This window comes from Gambusia affinis, linkage group LG07, assembly GCF_019740435.1.
Source record: "Gambusia affinis linkage group LG07, SWU_Gaff_1.0, whole genome shotgun sequence".
Lineage (NCBI taxonomy): Eukaryota > Metazoa > Chordata > Actinopteri > Cyprinodontiformes > Poeciliidae > Gambusia > Gambusia affinis.
In genome coordinates this window covers 8,206,152-8,226,666 of record NC_057874.1, presented here as the reverse complement: position 1 = coordinate 8,226,666, position 20,515 = coordinate 8,206,152, and the positions used below count along the sequence as shown (strand labels likewise).

The window sequence follows — 20,515 nt, the reverse complement described above, 5'->3', positions numbered from 1 at the left end:
TCCTAGTACTATTTATTTCATCCTACAACATGTAAACACAGAAATATTAACACCTATTAATTCATTCTACCTATTAATTTACACATATAAAATCATTTTTTCGTATTCAGGTTCGATCAAAAATTTACAATATCACAAAAAAGTTTATTTTTTATTAATTTAATACAAAAGCGAAACACATTTTATACATTCAGTACTCGCATTGGCTTTCATAAAACTTAAATCATGAGTGTATATAATTGATTTACAGCTTATAAATGCTTATATCTGTACTGATAATTCCCGCCATTGTGGTGTTAAAACACAGGTGAAGGGATTTGATTGAAAGTATAATGAAAAAAATTATTTTTGGTGTAAATAATTTTTTTTGGTCATATTTTTAAAATATTTTTTTATGGGCTCAAATGATATATTTTCAGGTTTATACAGTATATTATTTATTGCTTTAATTATAATAAAAATAAAAGAAATATATTCAGTTGTGAGTTTTGATTTGTTTAACACACTGTTAATTACCCAACTCCCTCACTGAAAACAGAAACAAGATACCAGATAATTATTGGTATCTTGTTTCTGATATTATATCATATATTATAATACTATATCATATTATAATTTTGCATATAATATATTATATTATATAAATATATTGTGGGAGTTAGCAGAAGAAGCCACATATTATAATCTGACATCATAAATTGTTTCTGATGTTATATTTATATTTAACATTTTCTGATATTATATTTACATTTTCTGCGTAACACTGTGTTTTATTGTAGCAGTTTTTCTTCAACGTGCACACTTTAAGCGTCATTCGATGGAAATTGTCCCGAAGTCGTCATTTAAAGAGAGGACCTCCAGAGGTCACAGCGGGTTATAGTGTTGTACAGTAGATAGGCTCATAAATTACCATAGCAACCAGCAGCGGAGGGTTTACGAAACCCTGATGTGTCTTACAGCCGCCATATTGGATCCGGGGCGGGGAGAGTGATCTGACAGCTTCCTGCCCAGACAAATCCGCGCACTATTTCTAAACACACAATAACTCCCAGCAAATTGAGTTTGACATTTATCATTATACGTCAGTACCGAAAGACTGGTAAGCTTTTTTAAGGGTCTTAATAGGCCGCGAGAAAGACCTTTTGTTTAAAAAAGTCACTCGTTTTTTAAAATTCGTTTTTAGCTAAGAAGCAAAGCCAGTTTTAGCTTTCTGAGATGTGTGGAAGAACTGCGTGCACTCTAGCTCCGGACGAGGTGAGCCGAGCCTGTTCGTACAGAAACCGGGGCGGACAGCGGAGACAGCCCCGCTGGAGGGATGGAGACACGGACAAATACAGACCCTCCTACAACAAGAGTCCACAGTCCATGAGTCCGGTTCTGGTGTCGCAGAGACATTTCGACAAGGTGACTTCAGCTTTAGTTTAAGTGGATATTCGTGTAACGTTTACACTTGTGCTAAACGTTACACGGACTTTTTCTAACAAACTGGCCCATTGTCAGATAACGTTTGGAAACCACCTTTAAATGATCGCGAGCCTGCGCTTTTTACCTCGCTTTATTTTAGTTTTCTTTTTTTTTAAAGGTTGAATAGACTGCGTTTTGTGATAATTCATTGTTTGCAAATTCAGTAAAAAATGTTTTATCAAGTTGTACATAAATAGCTTCTGAGCATATTAGAATAAGTAGTGCATCTGAAGGAACTTTTTCTTGAAAGTTTTAGTTTTAGACATAATGTGTCCAGAAATATTACTGTCCTTCAGATTTTTGAGTACTTTGTTGTGTTGTATTTAGATTTTATGTGGCACACCATCACAAAGTGGTGGATAATTGGAAAATGTGAAGAAAAAAATATAGAAATGTTAAGCTAAATAGGTAACATGCATTCAACTCACCTGAGTTGAATACATCTAGAGATATATGTATGTATATCCAGACATTTCTTTTCGTCTCTCAATTGCATTTAGATCTGCCGAGTAATAATAATGAATGCTTTGAATATGCTCAGCCATCCCTATGGTGAGGGCTGTCCTGCTAGAAGTTGCCGATTTATGTCCTCCTTAGGCTGCTCCTGTGGATGAATGTGTTTTGGCCTCAATGCGTTGGGGTCTCATACCCGCCTGGTTCAAGGAGAGTGACCCCAGCAAGATGCAGTACAGCACCAGCAACTGCCGCAGCGAAAACATTCTCGAGAAAAAGTCCTACAAGGTGTGGACTTCAGTGGAAGTCATCCTTTCCTGTGTTTTGTCGTCCTTTTGTTTTGAGCTTGTCATCCTGACCTCTTTTCAAAGGACCCCCTGCTGAAGGGACAGCGCTGCGTCATCATGGCTGATGGGTTTTACGAGTGGCGCAGGGTGGACAAGGAGAAGCAGCCTTTCTTCATCTACTTTCCTCAGAAAAATGACCCGAACCAGGAGTGGAAAGAGGAACGGCAGCAGGACGTCACGTCTTCAACTTGCAATACAGTCATGTCAGAGAAAGGGGAAATCTCGCATGACCTGGCAGAGGTTTGCATTATCTTCTGTTGGAATAAAAATACTTCAAATTATTTATCTGTCTAGAACAAAATTGCAGAAATCACTGGAAATCAACGATTTCTAGGTTTTCATTTTGGAAACAAAATGTAATTTGAAAGGACAGCGAAGCTGCTGCTGAGTGGACCGGGTGGAGGTTGCTGACGATGGCCGGAGTGTTTGACTGCTGGACACCACCAGGCGGTGGAGAAGCTCTTTACACCTACAGCGTTATCACTGTGAACGCTTCCCCGAATCTCCAAAGCATTCACGACAGGTTAGTAGCGGCTGCAGTTTTTCTCTTTTTTTGTATGCAACAAAAAAAAAAGGTTTCTACACTGTCTTGAAAAGTAAAAGATTCATTTTTTTAGTGTTTTGAGGAACAAAAAATGATAGAATAGAGGATAGAAAATTATTTGGGTTTCAGAGTCTTCTTCATTGTATTTTAAAAAAAATGGAAGATTTGGATTTCTATAAAAGAAATAAGATACTTGTTTTCTGTACACATCAGTGTTTTCGCTTAAAATAAACTTAAATTCAATTTAAGAAATTTAAAAATGTAGTTAGAAATGTACTTTAACTAAAGAATCAGATCATATATTAGTTAATGCTTGATAAGTTGCTATTATCTAAACCTGTGGGGTCTTTGGTATTGGTATAAGCTTTCAAAATGACAGATAAGGAGTTGAGTTTTCGTCCTCATCGTATTTATAGATGATGAATTTTATAGCTGGTTAGGGACCTGGACCTTTCTATTTCCATCATTATACATTATTGTTTTATACACAAGACGATTTATTTTTTTGATTTTACAAATGTGTTGAAAATTCTGCAACCAAAATCACTTATTGTCACATCAACATCGGTATTGGCCGATGTTAGTAATTATTATTATTATTTTTTTACACATTCTAATCAATTCATTAATAAAAAAAATATGTATATTAATGGAAAATGTAAATTTTAATTGTATTACCTGGATAATAAAACTTTAAACAACTATGTATTTTATTTTTATTTATTAACTTTTGTTAGGATGCCAGCCATCCTGGATGGAGAAGACGAAGTGAGAAGATGGCTCGATTTTGGGGAGGTGAGATTCCTGGACGCCATCAAGCTGCTTCAGTCCAAGGACGTTTTGACCTTTCACCCCGTCTCGTCTTTTGTCAACAACTCACGCAACAACTCCCCAGAGTGCCTCCAACCGGTGGATCTCAGCAGCAAAAAGGTAGCAATACCAACAAGTGACTGTCTTTTCAATAACAGCCACACAGTCAGACAAGTGCCTCTCAGTAAATGAAACCATTAATAAAAAGTGATTTCATCTCAGTTATTCAATTCAAAGTAAGACATACGTATTCTATGGATGAGCGACATATTCCATTATGTACATATTCTTATTTTTGCTGATTATGGTGTGCAGTTTTAATATCACATAAGACCGGTTGGGTTAAAGTATTTTTAAAATTGAAACATGATGTTTTAGCCAACATAATCATGGGGAGGCAGCTGATCAGACCCAAGAGTGTGGACAAACTGAAGGGAGTTATTGGAGCAATCTTTGTCTGTTCCACTTTTTCCATCCATGCCACGCCTCTCTGGTGCAATAATTCATGCAAAACAATAGCTTGGAGTGAAATCACTCCAAAATCTTGTGACATTTGCAGACAGTTTTTGAAACAACACCACAGGGAGTGCAAACCAACAAAGTAGTGTGACTCTTCTTCAAAAAAGAAAAAAGAGGTACATAGACCATGGCTGACATGTTTGCATCAGAACACTTTGTATATCTTAAAACATCTAGAGAAATTTGAATTTCCAGTTTCATTTCCCCCATCGGGCTGATTTGCCTCTTGGTTTTTCAGGAGATCAAAGCCACAGCTAGCAGTAAGATGATGATGAGCTGGCTGTCGAGCGGCAGCCCGGCTAAAAGGAAGGAGCCCGACACGAACGAGACCAAAGGAGAGCAAGACACCGAGGCTAAGCGTCGACGCAAGCCCGCTGGAGGACTTCAGCTGTGGCTTCAGGGAGCCAATAAGAAACCGAGAACAAAATAAACACAAGAAATGTAGCTGGGTACTGTTAAGAGATCATTTCAGTCTTCATTTTTGTAGATGAAAATGTTTGTATATTCCTTATGTTGATGCCATTTCTGTTTTTTGATTGCCCAAGATTTAATAATAAATTCCAAGAACTCTTTACACTTAAGTCAAGATTTTTTTATTATCCATATTACTTGAAACGCAAAGACATTTTGAAACAATGTAGATGTTGTGCATTACCATATTATAATAATGATGAATGCCAAAGACTTCCATGTTTCTTTTTAAGAGTCAGAGTTACAGTATGTGTGCTATTTTAGACTCTACGATGAATTTCTAGCTCTCAGTATAGTACAAACCAACAGTTAAAGATCCAATCAGTTAAAATAAGATGAGAAGCACTTAAACTGTTTGCCACCGCAGGCGAGTTGGCAGAGTCAGATATGGAGATTTACAACAGCTTTCTTTGCCTTCCCTAAACCATGATTGAGAAATTCGCAGTTATACACAAAGTCTTGTAAAAGAAATATATTTAATAATAAGAGTTATTTCAAAAGAAAAAAAAAAAGCTCTCCTTCCAGTTTATCTGGCATGCTGTGTTGATGCAGCTGGTTCCCATGTCAAATGGTGTGAGAACGGTAAAAGATTACAAGATGAACCTTCATTTTCCCAACAGAGGAGCAGCGCTTAGACCAAAAGTCCCGACCTAAGTTACAATCACATTTATTGTGTGGCTCAAAATGAGTCGTCTCCATAAATTTAAGCTACTGGGTATGACAGCATGGCTGTGAGGGAAAATAACTGTACATTGATTACTTGATTTTCAATTATATGCTAATTTTTTAAAAGTTAGCTACCATTATTGTCATCTAATTCACTTGTTTAGTTTCACACAAAAGCCCTGTTGAAGTAGGGAGATTTCTTTTATGCCGTCCAGGGTGTACATACCACCGTAACAAGTATTAGGGAAAATACGGAGCAGCAGTGTTTCCTCTGTTCGTGCAGCAGTGGTGGACTGAGAGAAAATGACCACCACAATTACAGACATTTTGATAATTAAACAAAAAAAACAACAACGATATTTATCCAACTCAGAAATTCAAAATACATACAGAAGTAATGCTTTGATTTCCCACTTTTAAGTATCAAAATACAAGCAGTTGGGAGCACACTGGGAGTGAAAGCAGGAAATACGTGAAACGGAAGGAAATTCAGCCCCAAACCACCAAGGACGAGTAAGAGGAGCAAAGACTGGGGAGGAAACAAGCTTCAAACAAATAAACACCTAATTCTTTCCTTAAAGTGTTCTTTGGACTAAAAGACTATTTTATAGAAAATGTATTTTGTATATATATATTTATATAGGGAGGTGGGTGCAGCATGTTTGTGTGTAGTAATATACTCTTATGAACGGGACGCTGCTTGTATGTTGAACGTCAGGGCGTAACACAGCGGGGCCATGGGGCAGGGGATAAATAGACAAGGCAAGACAGGGTGATGCAGGCGATGACGAGCCCCTGATGATCCTCAGAGGCCTCAGCAGCTGCAGGTCTCCGCTGAAGGCTTGGCTCGCTCGTTCCTGTCCAGCTTTATTGGCTCGGGGAACTCGTTGTACAACTCCACTTCGGTTTCCTGAGATCAAAGCCAGAGCGAGCGGAGGGAACGTTTAACTAAACTTCAATGACAAAAAAAGAAAAAAGAAAAAAAAAGCTGATGCTTCAAAATGACAATCACGGTCTTGATACCTGTTTAAGAGCGTTGCGTGCGATAGTCTGGAAAGCCTGCTCCACGTTGATTGCCTCCTTGGCGCTGGTTTCGAAATACGGGATGTTGTTCTTGCTCTGACACCAACTCTGTGCCCGTTTGGTTGGTACCTGAAACGCAACATAAGCAAATGTTATTGTCTTAAAAAAAAAAAAAAAAAAAAGAGGCTCGTGATTGATTAATTGGAACGCCAAAAATCTGATCTTTATGTGATCAGTGAATGCACTACACCAGGCCACACGAGCTACAATCAGGGTTTCTGCAGGTTTCACCAACTCAAATTTAAGACTTTAAAACCATTAGGAATGGAATTTAAGATAAATATCTTCGCAGAAATGTTGTCTATCCAACTGACGATAGACTTGCACTTTACCCTTGATACTCACAAATAAAGCTAGCTAGATAGCAAGGGCATATTAGCCATGAGTTACCAAAAGCCTCAACCACCTCGAGTCACAAAGAGCAATAAAGAAGCTAACAGAAAAGTGCAGCTAGACTAAAAAATGACACAAATATACAAGGTTAAATAGTCAATAATGTCTATCAATTTTTAATAGTCAGGTCTTAAATGTCAAGTCAAAATTTAAGGCCTGTGATTAATGTATTAAAGGTTAACATATTTCTTTTGTAATCTATTCAAGACATTTTAAGTCCTTAATTTTAGATACATGACTTTAAGACTTTTTAAGGACGTGCGGACTCCCTGCATAGGGTCCTGTACAATACTCCTCGCTGTGGACAGGGCTACTGAAAGAAAAATGTTTGCTCATTTAGGGTTCCATAAATACCCTCTCCGTCAACATGAGCGCTAAGACGCTCGTGCTGGGTTTACACCTGTGCAGCAGTGAAGAAGACCCGCTGCTGCCTCTGTGCAGAGCTACTCAGGTGTGTTTTAGAATCATGGCAGCAAACCAGCAAAACTCAAAGAACTCTGCACAATTTTTACCCCCAAACTAATACCGACTGAGTTGAGTAATGCTGTTGGATACAAGTAATGCTAGCTAAAAGATGACTAGCTAATACCAACCCAGCACGTTACGCTTGCTTGCTAACAAGTAGCCTACAGGCTACTGATGTTGGTAACATTCACTTGAGTAACTTTTTTGGAAACAAAGGTACTTATAAGAGTAGTTTTACTTCCCTGTACCTTTTTCTTTTACTTGAGTAATATTACTATTACTATGTAGATTCATTTTGTCCCCCCCAAAATAAGCTAAACTTGCCTGGAGCCGGGGCTGCTGGCTAGGGAATGTTTGGAACAATTGGTAAAAAAGCAAACAGTCCTAGAAGAGTAACTCGTTACAGCAGAACTCTCTCTGTCCTATCTTGGTACAAGCTGGATTTGGAAATCTTTCTGTGCCAATTAAAGGCTACAAATCTTTCAGAGATGCTCCTCCTGTCATGTACAAACTTTTCCAACATACCCCAATGCACTTTTAAATAACTAATTTTAATCAAATATTGTAGCCTAGAAATATTTCTATAGTAAAAACATCATTTAACCTGTCTGTTCTCCAGGTCAATCTTGTTGCCCAGCACCACAAAAGGGAAATTCTCTGGGTCTCGTGGGCTGGCCTGGATCAAGAACTCGTCTCTCCAGCTGTCTAGGGTTTTGAAGGTGTTGGGTGCGGTCACATCGAACACCAGCACACAACAGTCTGCTCCACGGTAGAAAGCTACACCCAAAGACTGGAACCTCTCCTGGCCTGCTGTGTCCCAAATCTGAAAGGCAGAACAGTTACGGTTTCTTAAAGCTTGTATGCACCAAACAGATGTAGCGAGTCAGAAGTAGCTTCAATACCTGCATTGTGACAAGTCTGTCATCCACCATGACCTCTTTCGTCAAGAAATCGGCACCAATCGTGGCTTTGTACTGGTTGCTGAACTTCTTATTCACATACTGGTTCATTAGCGAGGTCTTCCCAACTCTACAACAAAACAAATATGAAGGCCATATTAAAAACATTAGGAAAAGAAAAGTCACCATAATACCAGGGTTGCTGAAACCAGGAAGTGGCTTTTCAGTTGCTAGGAGAGTCGTTTTTAAAAACCAACGTAAATCTGCAACTACTTACCCAGAGTCTCCAAGGATGATGACTTTGAGTAGAACTTTCTTCCTTGATGTCATGATTTCACAGCTGTGAAGACAAAACAAGTAGAGGAAAAAGAAAAACAAGAGAAGTAATTAGAGTTTGGATTTGGGCCAAACACTGTACCTCTTCTGTAAAAAAAAAAATGTCTTGAAATACAAACGCAAGTAAACAGACACACTTTAGCTGCGTTACTAACATGATGCCAAAAATATCCCAGTAACTGACTGGACTGGAAATACAAAGAAAGCGTTAACTGGAAACACTGAAACAACACATGATTATATATGACGGTTCATACAGACTCAGAGAGCAAAGGTTTCTCCACCAAAACTCTGTAAAAAAATTCAAAGCTGATTTCATTCTGTGTTTAGTTCTTAGAAAAAACTAAACTCTGAATCAGCAGGTTAGAACTATAAAAAACAGAAACTGGCATCTCTAAAAAAGTACAACAAATCCTCATTTATTGCAGTACTGTTGCTTTCCAGTTATGATAACTGGAAACCTTTAGTAATAATAAAGGTATAAATGATTACAATATGATGTTGATGGTTATTCTGATTGTGGGTTGGACACTTTTGACAAATAGCAAAGACAAAAACAATTTCATACCTGTAGCTTTCTAAAAAAAACAAAAAACAAAAAAAAAACTGATAATGAATAGTACATGAAACAACAGGAACACCAACTCAGATTTTAAGCGAATTTTTTCAGCATTTTAATGTAATAACACTGATATGTTGTAATAGGAAATGCACTGAGATCAAGTCTTTCCCAGCTTGATTCCCAAAGATTCATGTATTAAATGGTTTTCTTTGGGATTTCACCTGCAGATTCAGATTTTTCTCCTAACAATAAAACATTAAAAAATAATTATAGTAGTTTTGAATCCACCAGAAACAGTACGAATTACAAGATAATCCATACTTATCAAAGCATGTATTTCTCTTTTTCCTATTTATTTACTTTATAAAACTTGCTTATTCTGATCTCTGACAGTCTGACATTGACAGGTTCAGACATAACTGCAATCACATCCACTTAAACAAACACAGCGGCCCATGCCAAACAATACAGTAAAATATGTACAAATTTGGCATGACTAAAATTAGAAAGCTCCTAGAGCAAGATGATTTGTTTTAGATGCGTTAAAGATGCGTTTAATGTTTAATTTTAAAATGTTATCCATAACCTCCCCAATTTACAATGAGCCTAAATTTTATAGTAACCAAATCCTCCAATCATGGCAGAGAGGCTGCTTTGGTAGCAAAGCGGGGAGTCTCAGGAAGACATTACAGAAGACTTCTGACTTCAGTCTAGCCCTGTTGCGCAATACTAACCTCCTCATAAAGCTGTAATTCTCAAAGTCCAAACTCCATTACTCTATTATTACAGTGGGGTTAAAGCTATCACTACTATCAGGTGACGCAGTCAGATAACAAGCCCAGAGGAGTCACGGATTCCCAACAACTTCCTAAATTTTGATGTACTAAAAGTTGCCAGCGCACAGCCAGAAGGCAAAACTAGCACAGTGCTATCTTTGCAGCTCGCATAATCTGAACCCCATGACACAGTGTCAGGAACTGATCACATGGCTTTAAACACACGACCACAGGAACCATGACTTGGCAGGCTGCGTTAGCCCAAGTGCTGTTAACTGGAACATAATGGGTTACAACCGGCATCATTCACAACGACCTGTTCGGTTCAATGCGTTTTTCTTCTCCTGATCCACTGTATCGTGTATCTAAAGGTTATAAACAAGGAAATGTAAGCCTTGCAACACACTTTCAGATAGTTAGCATTGTAAATAACTGACAAAGCCACACTGCAAAGTAAGCAAATGACCAGAAAAAGAAACTCCAAAAACAACTTCTAATCGGCTCCATAACATACATATTAAGAAATCTGCTTGAAACTATTTCATGGTCGATTTTACAACACGACATAACCATCTAGTAAACAATTAGGTAACATACCGCTGGCTAAAGGAGGGGAATGTTAATATTTATGATAATTAGAAAACTACAGTAATTATATATTGTCAGAAATAAACACATTGAGACACTACAAACCAACCTGGGCGACGAGGCGTCAGATTAAAAGAATATATATATATATTTTTTTTTTACAAAAATCAAAGGTGGACTTTTTGTTTCGCCTGTGATGGAAGACCTAGCTTAACGCGCAGGACGGCTAACAGCACCGACAAATATGACACAAAACAACACGTTTAGAGCGACGACAGCTGTCCGAAAGTTAGGCTCTCCACTAAGTCCACATGTTAAAATCAATACTGTCAATGTCGGAGTAAAATGACTAAATATTACGGGCGATTTAGGCACTCACTTTTCCTGTCAGGTTAAGCGGCTAGCTGCTAGCTGAACGGGGCTTTCTTCACTTCCTCCAAAACAAGCTGCGCTCGTGAGTTCTGACGTCGCGCGCTGGTCACGCCTTATTGCACAAGAACCAATAGAATACACACATGTTGCGAGCAAATCACATAGCGAGCAATGACTGATTTGTTTTCCTAAAAGAAAAAAAGAGGAAAAAAAGCGTGCTAGTTGTACCCCTATCAATTATAAGCAAGTTAAACTAATTTCTAAAATTTTGTAGAAAAATTAGAAAAGAATATAAAAATGTTTTATTGTAAATAGAACGTTGGTGTAAATTGTAAAGGAGAGGGTACCGTCTAAAACATGTACAGCCTAAATAAAACTTGTTCAGAACCGCAAATGTTGCATAACATTTTGGAAAAAAAGCACTCATAATTTTGGAAAAAGTATCTCAAGTAGAAAACGTGGTGTTATTTTTGAAGGCCTACTATTTTATTTATATTTCTAAGAGACACATAAATCTTTTGCAATGTTTTTATGTCTATCACTACCACTCTATGGGATTGGTTTTTTAAACCCATATTTTCCAGCATAATGACAAGAAAAACAGATTTAAAAGAAACAATAGTGGTACTTTAGTGTCAAGAGTAGAATACAATAGAATAGAAACAACCTTCACTGCCCCTCAGTTAGGGCAGTGAAGATTAATAACACAGTTATGCCGTCAAGTTATTAACACAGTTAATAACATTAATGTTATTAACTGTAACGATAATAAATGTTACTAAGTTAGTAACTGATACTTCCTACCGTGACAGTTTCAACTTTAGATTGCAACTTGTGGCATTGGCTAGGTCATAAACATAGTAGAACGCAAAAGCAGTGATGTGTTGGACATTAGACCATATGGCGCATTCTAAATGAATATGCCACATGTTATTAGCTTTAACTGAACGTTTGCCGAACTCTCACCGGGAAAAAATACGATCCACGATTCTCTGCCGAAACCCGGGATCGAACCAGGGACCTTTAGATCTTCAGTCTAACGCTCTCCCAACTGAGCTATTTCGGCGCGAGCAATTGCAATCTGACACACAGCAATTTTCAGAAAATGGAAATACGTGGAATGTGTGCTACTTTGTTTCTGAATGTTTTTTCATATTATAAAATACGCATGACATGACTCTCTGTCAATGTAGTAGGTTTATCTGATTTGTTATCTGGTTTATGTACTCCCAACTCCCAGCACGCTGTTGAGTGCGCAGTGACGCCATCACGTTCGACTGAATGAAGCGTCATTCTTTCTGACGTAGAGAGCGGCGCGGCGGCCTCTTTTCAGCTGCGCTCCGTTTTCCACTGCAAACCTTCTACTCCAGCTTCAGCATTTTAGTTCTTATTTCTCCGTTAACGATGACACAAAGGTCGGCGTTCGTGGCAGTGTGCTTGCTGTTTGTGGCCGCTTTGAGCTCGGAGGTTTCAGCGGACGGTTTGGTAAATGAGGATGTGAAAAGGACGGTGGACCTGAGCACTCATCTGGCTAAGATCACCGCGGAGATTGTGCTGTCCAACCATGGGCAGTCCTCCGTCCAGAGCTTTATATTGGCCGTAGATGCAGACCTTGCACCTCACATGGCGTATATTGGAGCTTCGGTGAGTCCAGCGTTTGTTAAAGAAACAGTACCGACACCGCATCATGTCACCCGCTAGCTAGCGTTAGCTTGTGATCTTTTGTAAGCGCAGATTACAGGCATCAAAAACCGCCACGAAAGCAGCTCGCTACTGTTTTATTATTTAGGTTTCAACTGCATAAGTATGCGCTCCTATCGTGGAAGTGTTTTTTTTTTTTTTTTTTTATAGCAGGCATGAAAGCAAAGCAAAAAGACGACCCTGTTTGGTCATTATTCTGCAAGCTAGGAAGTCAGTTCACCACAAACAGCGAGTGGTTGCAAATGTTAACAGTTGTGTACTAATAAATGCATGACATTTACGTCAGTTCACAGACTGTGGTATAATAACTAAACCCCTACAGAATCAATGGACGCTGAAGAGGCTAACAATGCTAGCAGATAGCCACTAACTTCCGTGGGGCTCCACGCTCTGTCAGTGGCTGAATGACACGTATGCGCAGGGCAGGTCACTTCCGTGTGTGACTCCGCACAGCTCTGCCCCCTTTTCCTGCGAATGACTGTCACAATAACTAATTTTGCTGGACAATGAATTGCGCCAGAAGTTATTACGGTTAACGATAATACTGTTATTTTGAGACCATTTTCAAGTAATATAATCGTAATGGTGTCATAATGCAAGAACAATTTCTCAAAGAGCAATGAATTTGAAATTCTATTGAATATTTAATACTGGAGCTCTAAGACATTTTATTATCCAAAATAAATAAGCAAAACAACAGAAACAACAAATAAAATCAGTTGTAAAGTCTCTGCAAACAGTTGAGACCAGCGCACGGAAGCAGACTGAAGACCTTTGTCACCCAGGTTTTGGCAGAAAGAGAAAAACAGTACATCATGAATAGGGAATTTATTAAGCTTGTTTTAGTTAATCATGCGATTAATTGATTTATTGTTTATTTCGATGGGCCTACTTGCAAGGCTCTGTTTTCTGACTGGACGACTGGACACCGTGACACCAAGCTTGACGATCTCACATGTTTTATATCTTAACTTTATTACAGGTGAAGGGCGACGAAGAGGAGGATGGCACACTTGAACTTCAGCAGACATCAATCCAGGGACAAAGGTGATTTGACCTCCTGTACTGCAAGTGTTCGCCATTGTTTTCCGTTGTAAATAAAATACCAGTTTACACACACTCCTTATCAAAAAGAGAATCATATGTTCCTATCACTATGCTTGACTGTTTTTAAATATGAACACCTTACCTTGATTCCTCTAAACATTGCTCCTGTCATTGTGACCAAATACCTCAGTCTTTTTGTATTTTATTTTTTTATGTTGAGTATAAAGCTCTTCTCCAAAAGGCATTCCGGTTGTTCACTGGCCCCAACCTCAAGCTTAATGAAAATCTGTGGATTATGGGAGGAAATGACAAATTTCAATGAGATTTTTGATTTAGAAAAAGGTTAAATTGGTCCATAAGATGCTGTTAAAAATGGCTGCAAAATACACGGTTTTGAGGTGCAACATGGTAATGAATATTTTAAAACTTTCTTAGTGGGGGTCGCATCATTATATTTGATACACATCTACGTGTGTATAACTTTACCTATGTGCAGATTGGAGAAAATTCACAGTAAATTCATACTTCCACATCAGATCTTTCATTAAAAGTAAAAAAAAAAAAAGATTGAAATTCACGATGGCTGAAAGCAAGCTTCGGTCTGGTAACTAATCCAAATTTTTCTTCTTCTGTCTCATGTCAGAGGGGAGTTCTACAAAGTGCTGCTGCCCTCGACTCTGGCCGCCGGTGCTCAACTGAAAGTGAAGACCGAGATGATGTTCAGCCACGTCCTGAAGCCGTTCCCTACGCAGATCACGCAGGCGGAGCGCCAGCTGGTGGTTTTCCAGGGCAACCACTATCTGTACTCCCCGTATCCCACCCGCAGCCAGACCACCCGCGTCCGTCTGGCCTCGAAGACGGTGGAGAGCTACACCAAGCTGGGCAACCCCAGCAAGACCGACGAGATCATCGAGTACGGACCATTCCGCGACGTCGCTCCGTTCAGCGAGGTATGGCTCCGCCCAGGTTTGGTCAGCTCGCCAAAAAAGGTGCCGGCAATGCCGGCGACTTAAGGTTTGGTTTTTGTTTTCTCAACCCGTCAGGATGCGTTGAAGATCCATTATGAAAACAACACCCCCTTCCTCACCATCACCAGCATCACTCGCACCATTGAGGTGTCTCACTGGGGGAACATTGCCGTTGAGGAGACCATCGATCTGAGGCACACGGGAGCCATTTTGAAGGGCCCTTTCTCGCGTTACGACTACCAGCGTCAGTCGGACAGCGGCATCTCTTCTGTCAAGTCCTTCAAGGTATAAATACAACAAAAGAAAATCCTTCAAACATCAACGCCTGAAAAGCTCAGGCCTTTCTACTGGACATAAAGTCAAAACAATGTAGGGCTGATCTGGTGATTTTTTTATTTATTTTTTTTTAATTCTTTTTTAGATCGAAAACCATTTCATTCGATTCTCTGTTTCCTCCGGTTTGTTGATGACTTAAGGCGACTCCCATCTTTTCTCCCCCGCAGACCATCCTTCCTGCCTCGGCTCAAGACGTCTACTACCGGGATGAGATCGGCAACATCTCCACCTCCCACCTGCAGGTTCTGGATGACTCTGTGGAAGTGGAGGTCAGACCGCGGTTCCCCCTGTTTGGAGGCTGGAAGACTCACTATATCATCGGCTACAATCTGCCCAGCTACGAATACCTCTACACCCTCGGTGAGTTCTGGAAATACTTTACTGCATAAAACTGAGATGCTAACTGTTATGTTTTGGGGTTTTTTGTGGTTTCTTTGTATAATTTTCCATTCTAGGTGACCAGTATGCACTGAAAATGAGATTAGTTGACCATGTCTATGATGACCAGGTCATCGACTACATGACTGTGAAGATCGTTCTGCCAGAAGGTGCAAAGTAAGTATTTATTTATCCCCTCTCCCCCGAGTCAAATTTGGTTGATAAGATGAAAATGAAACTTTGGCCAACATTAATGTTTTTGTTTTTTTTTGTTTGTTTTGTTTTGAACAAATCAGAAACATCCACGTGGACACACCTTACAAAATTGACCGCATGCCAAACCAGCTGCACTACACGTACCTGGACACGTTTGGCAGACCGGTGTTGGTGGCTACTAAGAACAACCTGGTGGAGCAGCATATTCAGGACTTTGTGGTAAGATGGTGGGCACAGTTGAATTAGTGATCCGGTTATGAAATGTTAGTTGTTGGGGGGGTTGTTGTAGACGAAAACCTTCCATTTGTAGCTGTACCTTCACTTGATGCATGTAACAATCATGAAATAAAGGAATGTTTAAGTAGCTGTAGTGTTTGCCGCCCTAACAAAACTAGAATAAGATGCGAGTGGTTGTACCCTAACCCTTACCTTTTTGAACGTGTAATTATTCACATTCAAAAACATGGTTACCCACCAGTCTGATTAACTCGCCGTTCCCTCTTATCATCTGCAGGTTCATTATACCTTCAACAAGATCCTGATGCTGCAGGAGCCTCTGTTGGTGGTCGGGGCCTTCTACATCCTCTTCTTCACTGTGATCATCTACGTACGGCTGGACTTTGCCATCACAAAGGTAGAAAAGACCGAATCTCATCACGAGTTATGTTTGTGTCATTTCTTCGTTCGCTTTGTTCATTTTACTGTTCTGAAGATTTGAGGCATCGCCACATGGCACATGTCATTCCTAACATCTGAATAAAAGCCCCCCGTCATTCCAGCCGTGTCTGTCGTTTGTTCAGGATCCAGCGGCCGAGGTGCGGATGAAGGTGGCCTCCATCACGGAGCAGGTGCTCACTCTGGTCAACAGGCGTCTGGGTCTGTACCGCCACATGGACGAGGTGGTGAACCGCTACAAACAGTCCCGCGACACGGGCGCGCTCAACAGCGGCCGCAAGACCCTGGAAGCCGACCACCGCACCCTGACCAGCGAAATCAGCTCGCTGCAGGCCCGCCTCAAGACGGAGGGCTCCGACCTGGCCGAGAAGGTGCGTAGGTTGGCTGTTGAGAATCAGGAAGGACCGTTGAACCACCGCGTCGCTCACCAGACTGTGCTCTTTTTTTCCAGGTCGGAGAGATTCAGAAGCTGGACGGCCAGGTGAAGGAGCTGGTGTGCCGCTCCTGCTCGGAGGCGGAGCGGCTGGTGGGTGGTAAGGTCAAGAAGGAGACTTACATTGAGAGCGAGAAGAGTCTGACCGGCAGGAGACAAGAGCTCATCAGCCGCATCGACAGCCTGCTGGACGCCCTCTAAGCTTCACACCCACCAACATGCTGCTTTCATCAAGTATTGGTATGAAAATGATATGAAATGTGACACATTTTACATGTTTGTTTTTTTTGTTTTTTTACCATCATTGCATCCAGACATGGACTATCAACATCTCGTTTTACGGAAGTGATGAGTTTATCTGGACATGTACCTCTGTGCCTGGTGATAAACTTGTGGTTCACTGTTTGCTCGTGTTCGGAGCAGCTACATAAAGATGTTTGTTTCTGATCCTCTTTTTTTTGAACTAGCCCTTAATCTCTGTTCCACTTGCCTCAGATTTCATGTTCTGGTCTTTCCCTCTGAAGCATGCATGGTTTAAGGTCTTTGAAATGGCCTCACATCTTTACTCACATACTGTATTCTGAAGCTAAACATTATAAGTGTTGAAAGAGGATGCTTTTTGTTCTATGCTGACCTCAGCTGCAGTTTTTGCCCCTGGACTGATGTTTTAAAATTTGTAGCTCTGAATCTGCATCAAGGCCAGCGCTCGTTTTGGATGTTCCCGACTCATATTTTCTACATTTTGTATGATTTACTTTTTTTTTTTTTTCCACTCTTTGAGATTAAAGACTAAATGATATTAGATTGTGTGGAAGACAAGACATGGAAGCTTTTATTTTGGGAAGGGGGCATTGATATGGATCTTGGTTAAATTTGGAAATAAAGTTTGGAGAAACTCATCTTAGTCTGCTTTTTTTATTCTTTCTAGAAACACAGTACCCTTCATTCACCACAAGAGGGCACACTGGTCCAAAGAACCGTCTTTTTGAAAAGTTAAAAACCGTCTTTGAAATGTCAGTTTCATGTTGTTTTTATTTAACATCTTCAGAAAAGATTACGGTAATCCACATTTTTGTGGCGGCTTCTGACTCTCACGGTGAATAAAGTTCCTGCAACTTTCTAACTCCAATCCCACCAAATAGTTTGGTGAGGACAAGTGCAAAGAGGGTCAGCTGAAGGTCAAAGCTTTCCCTCCAAGGTCACCGGGGGTCCCGACAGGTCATTTCCTGCTCCATAATAACAGCCCGACTTCTCTCACAATGACGGCGCTCACGCATTGTGTGCGCCGTACAATAATCATTCTCAAAACACGGCGGTGAGAAACCACAGACAATGTCTGTCAGCACAGACGCTTAGTGGTGGCAAAAGGTCACACAATGGCATTTTTGTTTGTATCTTTGGACTTGAGTGGAGCTTTCTCTGAGTCACAGATGACTTCTACTTTCACAAGCTACTTGGATCACGTCTGCTCTCTACTCTAGCATGACATAATCAAATGTCTGTAAGATGGATTGGTCAGTTTATTGAGAAATGTTCAGGTCTGAGTGAGAATGACAACTCTCCACATTTACATTCCATTTCTCCAACTTCCTGAAAGGTTGTAGACACAGAAGTGGTGCCCCATGAGTGAGGGGACCATGTATACTGCAACAAGACCACCATGATGCATAACAGTACTAAAAAGCCCCGCAAAAAACAATAGAAACTGATCCGTCTGAAGTAAATTAACCAAGAGAACTGTGAAATAACCAAAAGAAAACACACACACACACACACACACACACAAACTAAGCTAAATGAGATGCAAAATGAAAATGGACTGAGATTGACCAAAGTCAAAACATCTAAAACAAACATAAAAATAACTACAAGAATCTGTAAGCCACCAAACAAGCCAACCACTAACCAGGTAATTACAGTGTTATATGTTGGGTTGTATGTTTTTCCTTTTGGTGAATGGGATTTTATTTTTAACATAATTCTAAAAGAGATGATTGCGTACATTTAAATGTGCCAGAATCCTGGACTTCAACATTTTTATTCTAAAGCAGCTGCTTTTGTTATACCTGAATGGACTGTGGGACCAAAGATGAAAGCAATTAAAATTTTTTTTATTTTTATCGTTTGTTCTAAAAGTGTGCACAACCTTAAAAGCTCTGCTGTCACATTACAACCACAAACTTTAATTCATTCTAATGCTATTTTATAAAAATAGACCAACAGAAAGTAGCTGCATGGTGGCACAGTTGGTAGCACCGTTTCCTTATAACAAGAAGATCCTGGCTTTGATATCAGATGGGCTCTATTTGCCCAACTGTCCTATGAGTTGTTGTTGTTTGTCCTGTGTAGTCTGTGATGGACTGGTGACTTGTCTAGAGTATACCCAACCTTTCACCGAGTGACCGCTGTGGATAGGTACCAGCTTCCTTGTGACCCTAGACAATTGACGGATGGAAAAGATGTTTAAATCTTGGGATATTGTTTTGTAACATAACCTTGCTTGATAAGTTCCCTCAACTTTCTCCCTGACATGTCCGCTGTGTTCCTTGGTTTTTATGATGCTGTTTGTTCTCTAATGTTCACTGACAAATCTCTGCTTTACAGAACCGCTGCATTTATACTGAGAGCAAGGGAGTGGACAATCGGGTAACTTATGAAGGCAAATGCTCACTACATGCTATTTATGGGCATCCGAGTTAATGATGTGTGTATAACAGAGTACCTGCACCATAAAGAGACCCCGCTGAATGTCAGGGGATATTTCGGGGTTGTGCTGCTTGGTGGAGGCCGCCTCAGATGGCTCCCTGCATCCCTGACAGGCCACCATCATGTTGTGGCTGACTGGAGGCCTTGCAGTCCTTTCAGTTCTTAGCCCAGGATATGATTACCGGTCGCACAAGCACTGCGGTTTATCTGTTGCTGTAAACTGAGCAGAATACAGTTTAAACCGGAATTCGTGTGCAGCACTGTATCCTGATGTGGCCAACCGAGCGTGTGTGCGAGTCTGAGGTGGATGCTGGGGTTTGTGCAGGGCGTGTTTGGGACTGGTTTGGGCCATGTGGTTGAGCTGCTCATGATCCCCCTCAGGCACGGGCTTGATTATTATCTTCCTTTCCTGAAGCATGGTGTTGATGCAGCCTGTGTTTTGCCTTTTATCTGCCAGAAATCGTGAATATGCAAAATGAAAAAGGAAACGTGGACAGGGTTTAAACTAGACATCAGGTGAGCGTGAGCCGTACAACTTCTGGGCCCAGTGACGCGGTGGTGATTGATTACATTCGGGGCTCACCTGCGATGCTCTTCCTCTTAATCTTTCTTGCTCTATAGGAGACACACACAATCACACACCGACACACACAAAGAGAGAGGCAGAAGTCACCAGTCAGGGAACAATATCCTGCTTAGAAGACCCTTCACAGCACACTCTCATAAATCACTGAGACAGAGACACCACCCTGACTGTCAGCACGTTATTATGCGCCCACTCTCAGGTCTGCATTCTTCACAATATAAATTCATTCAATTCCCCCAATCCTACACCTCTGCCATGAACGCACGTCATAAAAAAAAAGAAGAAGAAATACAAGTTTAATCTGAACACACACACACACACACAAAACCTTCCTCACCTGCACTGATTCCCTCTGGCTACACTCAAAGTAGCCAGAGTAACCATCACAACGGCGGCCCTGTGTGTCCCGAACCCACCGCGGCCTTCTGCAACCGGCCATTCTTCAGTGACAGGGTGCCGGGACGAGGGGGATGAGAGGCTCTGAAGGGCGAGGGTGAGGAGTGGATGAAAGCCTCCGCGGGTCGGCAGCCTTGTGCAGGTGGCAGGTGTGATGCGGCCGGGTGCAGAAGCGCGAGGGTGAGGAAGAGGAGGACAATGAAGGCGTCTGTGAATCTCGGCGCAGCTGCAGGAGGAGGGGAGGAGAAGGGGCTGACAGACGAGACGGTCCGACAGGAGAGAGGAAGGGGAAAGGATGGCCCCGGTGAGCATGGAGATGGAGATG

General features: G+C 40.7%; 3 protein-coding genes and 1 non-coding gene across 4 annotated transcripts; 2 read left to right on the top strand and 2 right to left on the bottom strand.

The window, feature by feature from the left end:
- Positions 1-969: 969 nt before the first annotated feature.
- hmces (5-hydroxymethylcytosine binding, ES cell specific) lies at positions 970-4,581 on the top strand. Its single transcript, XM_044122775.1, has 6 exons — positions 970-1,404; positions 2,062-2,205; positions 2,289-2,504; positions 2,633-2,787; positions 3,546-3,738; positions 4,376-4,581. The coding sequence occupies exons 1-6, from the start codon at positions 1,216-1,218 to the stop codon at positions 4,565-4,567; spliced, it is 1,089 nt and encodes a 362-aa protein (XP_043978710.1). The 5' UTR covers positions 970-1,215; the 3' UTR covers positions 4,568-4,581.
- A 133-nt stretch (positions 4,582-4,714) lies between these two features.
- On the bottom strand, positions 4,715-10,865 carry LOC122834376 (ras-related protein rab7-like). Its single transcript, XM_044122776.1, has 6 exons — positions 10,756-10,865; positions 8,392-8,454; positions 8,118-8,244; positions 7,820-8,038; positions 6,298-6,426; positions 4,715-6,184 (listed from the first exon to the last, which is right to left on the bottom strand). Exons 2-6 carry the CDS (start codon positions 8,442-8,444, stop codon positions 6,089-6,091), a joined length of 624 nt encoding a protein of 207 aa, XP_043978711.1. The 5' UTR covers positions 8,445-8,454; positions 10,756-10,865; the 3' UTR covers positions 4,715-6,088.
- An 876-nt stretch (positions 10,866-11,741) lies between these two features.
- Positions 11,742-11,814, bottom strand: trnaf-gaa. The gene has a single exon. It is a non-coding gene; the product is annotated as a tRNA-Phe (tRNA).
- A 190-nt stretch (positions 11,815-12,004) lies between these two features.
- Positions 12,005-17,401, top strand: rpn1 (ribophorin I). Its single transcript, XM_044122774.1, has 10 exons — positions 12,005-12,392; positions 13,432-13,496; positions 14,140-14,446; positions 14,540-14,749; positions 14,968-15,160; positions 15,256-15,355; positions 15,475-15,613; positions 15,909-16,028; positions 16,195-16,440; positions 16,521-17,401. Exons 1-10 carry the CDS (start codon positions 12,153-12,155, stop codon positions 16,701-16,703), a joined length of 1,803 nt encoding a protein of 600 aa, XP_043978709.1. The 5' UTR covers positions 12,005-12,152; the 3' UTR covers positions 16,704-17,401.
- Positions 17,402-20,515: the final 3,114 nt, after the last annotated feature.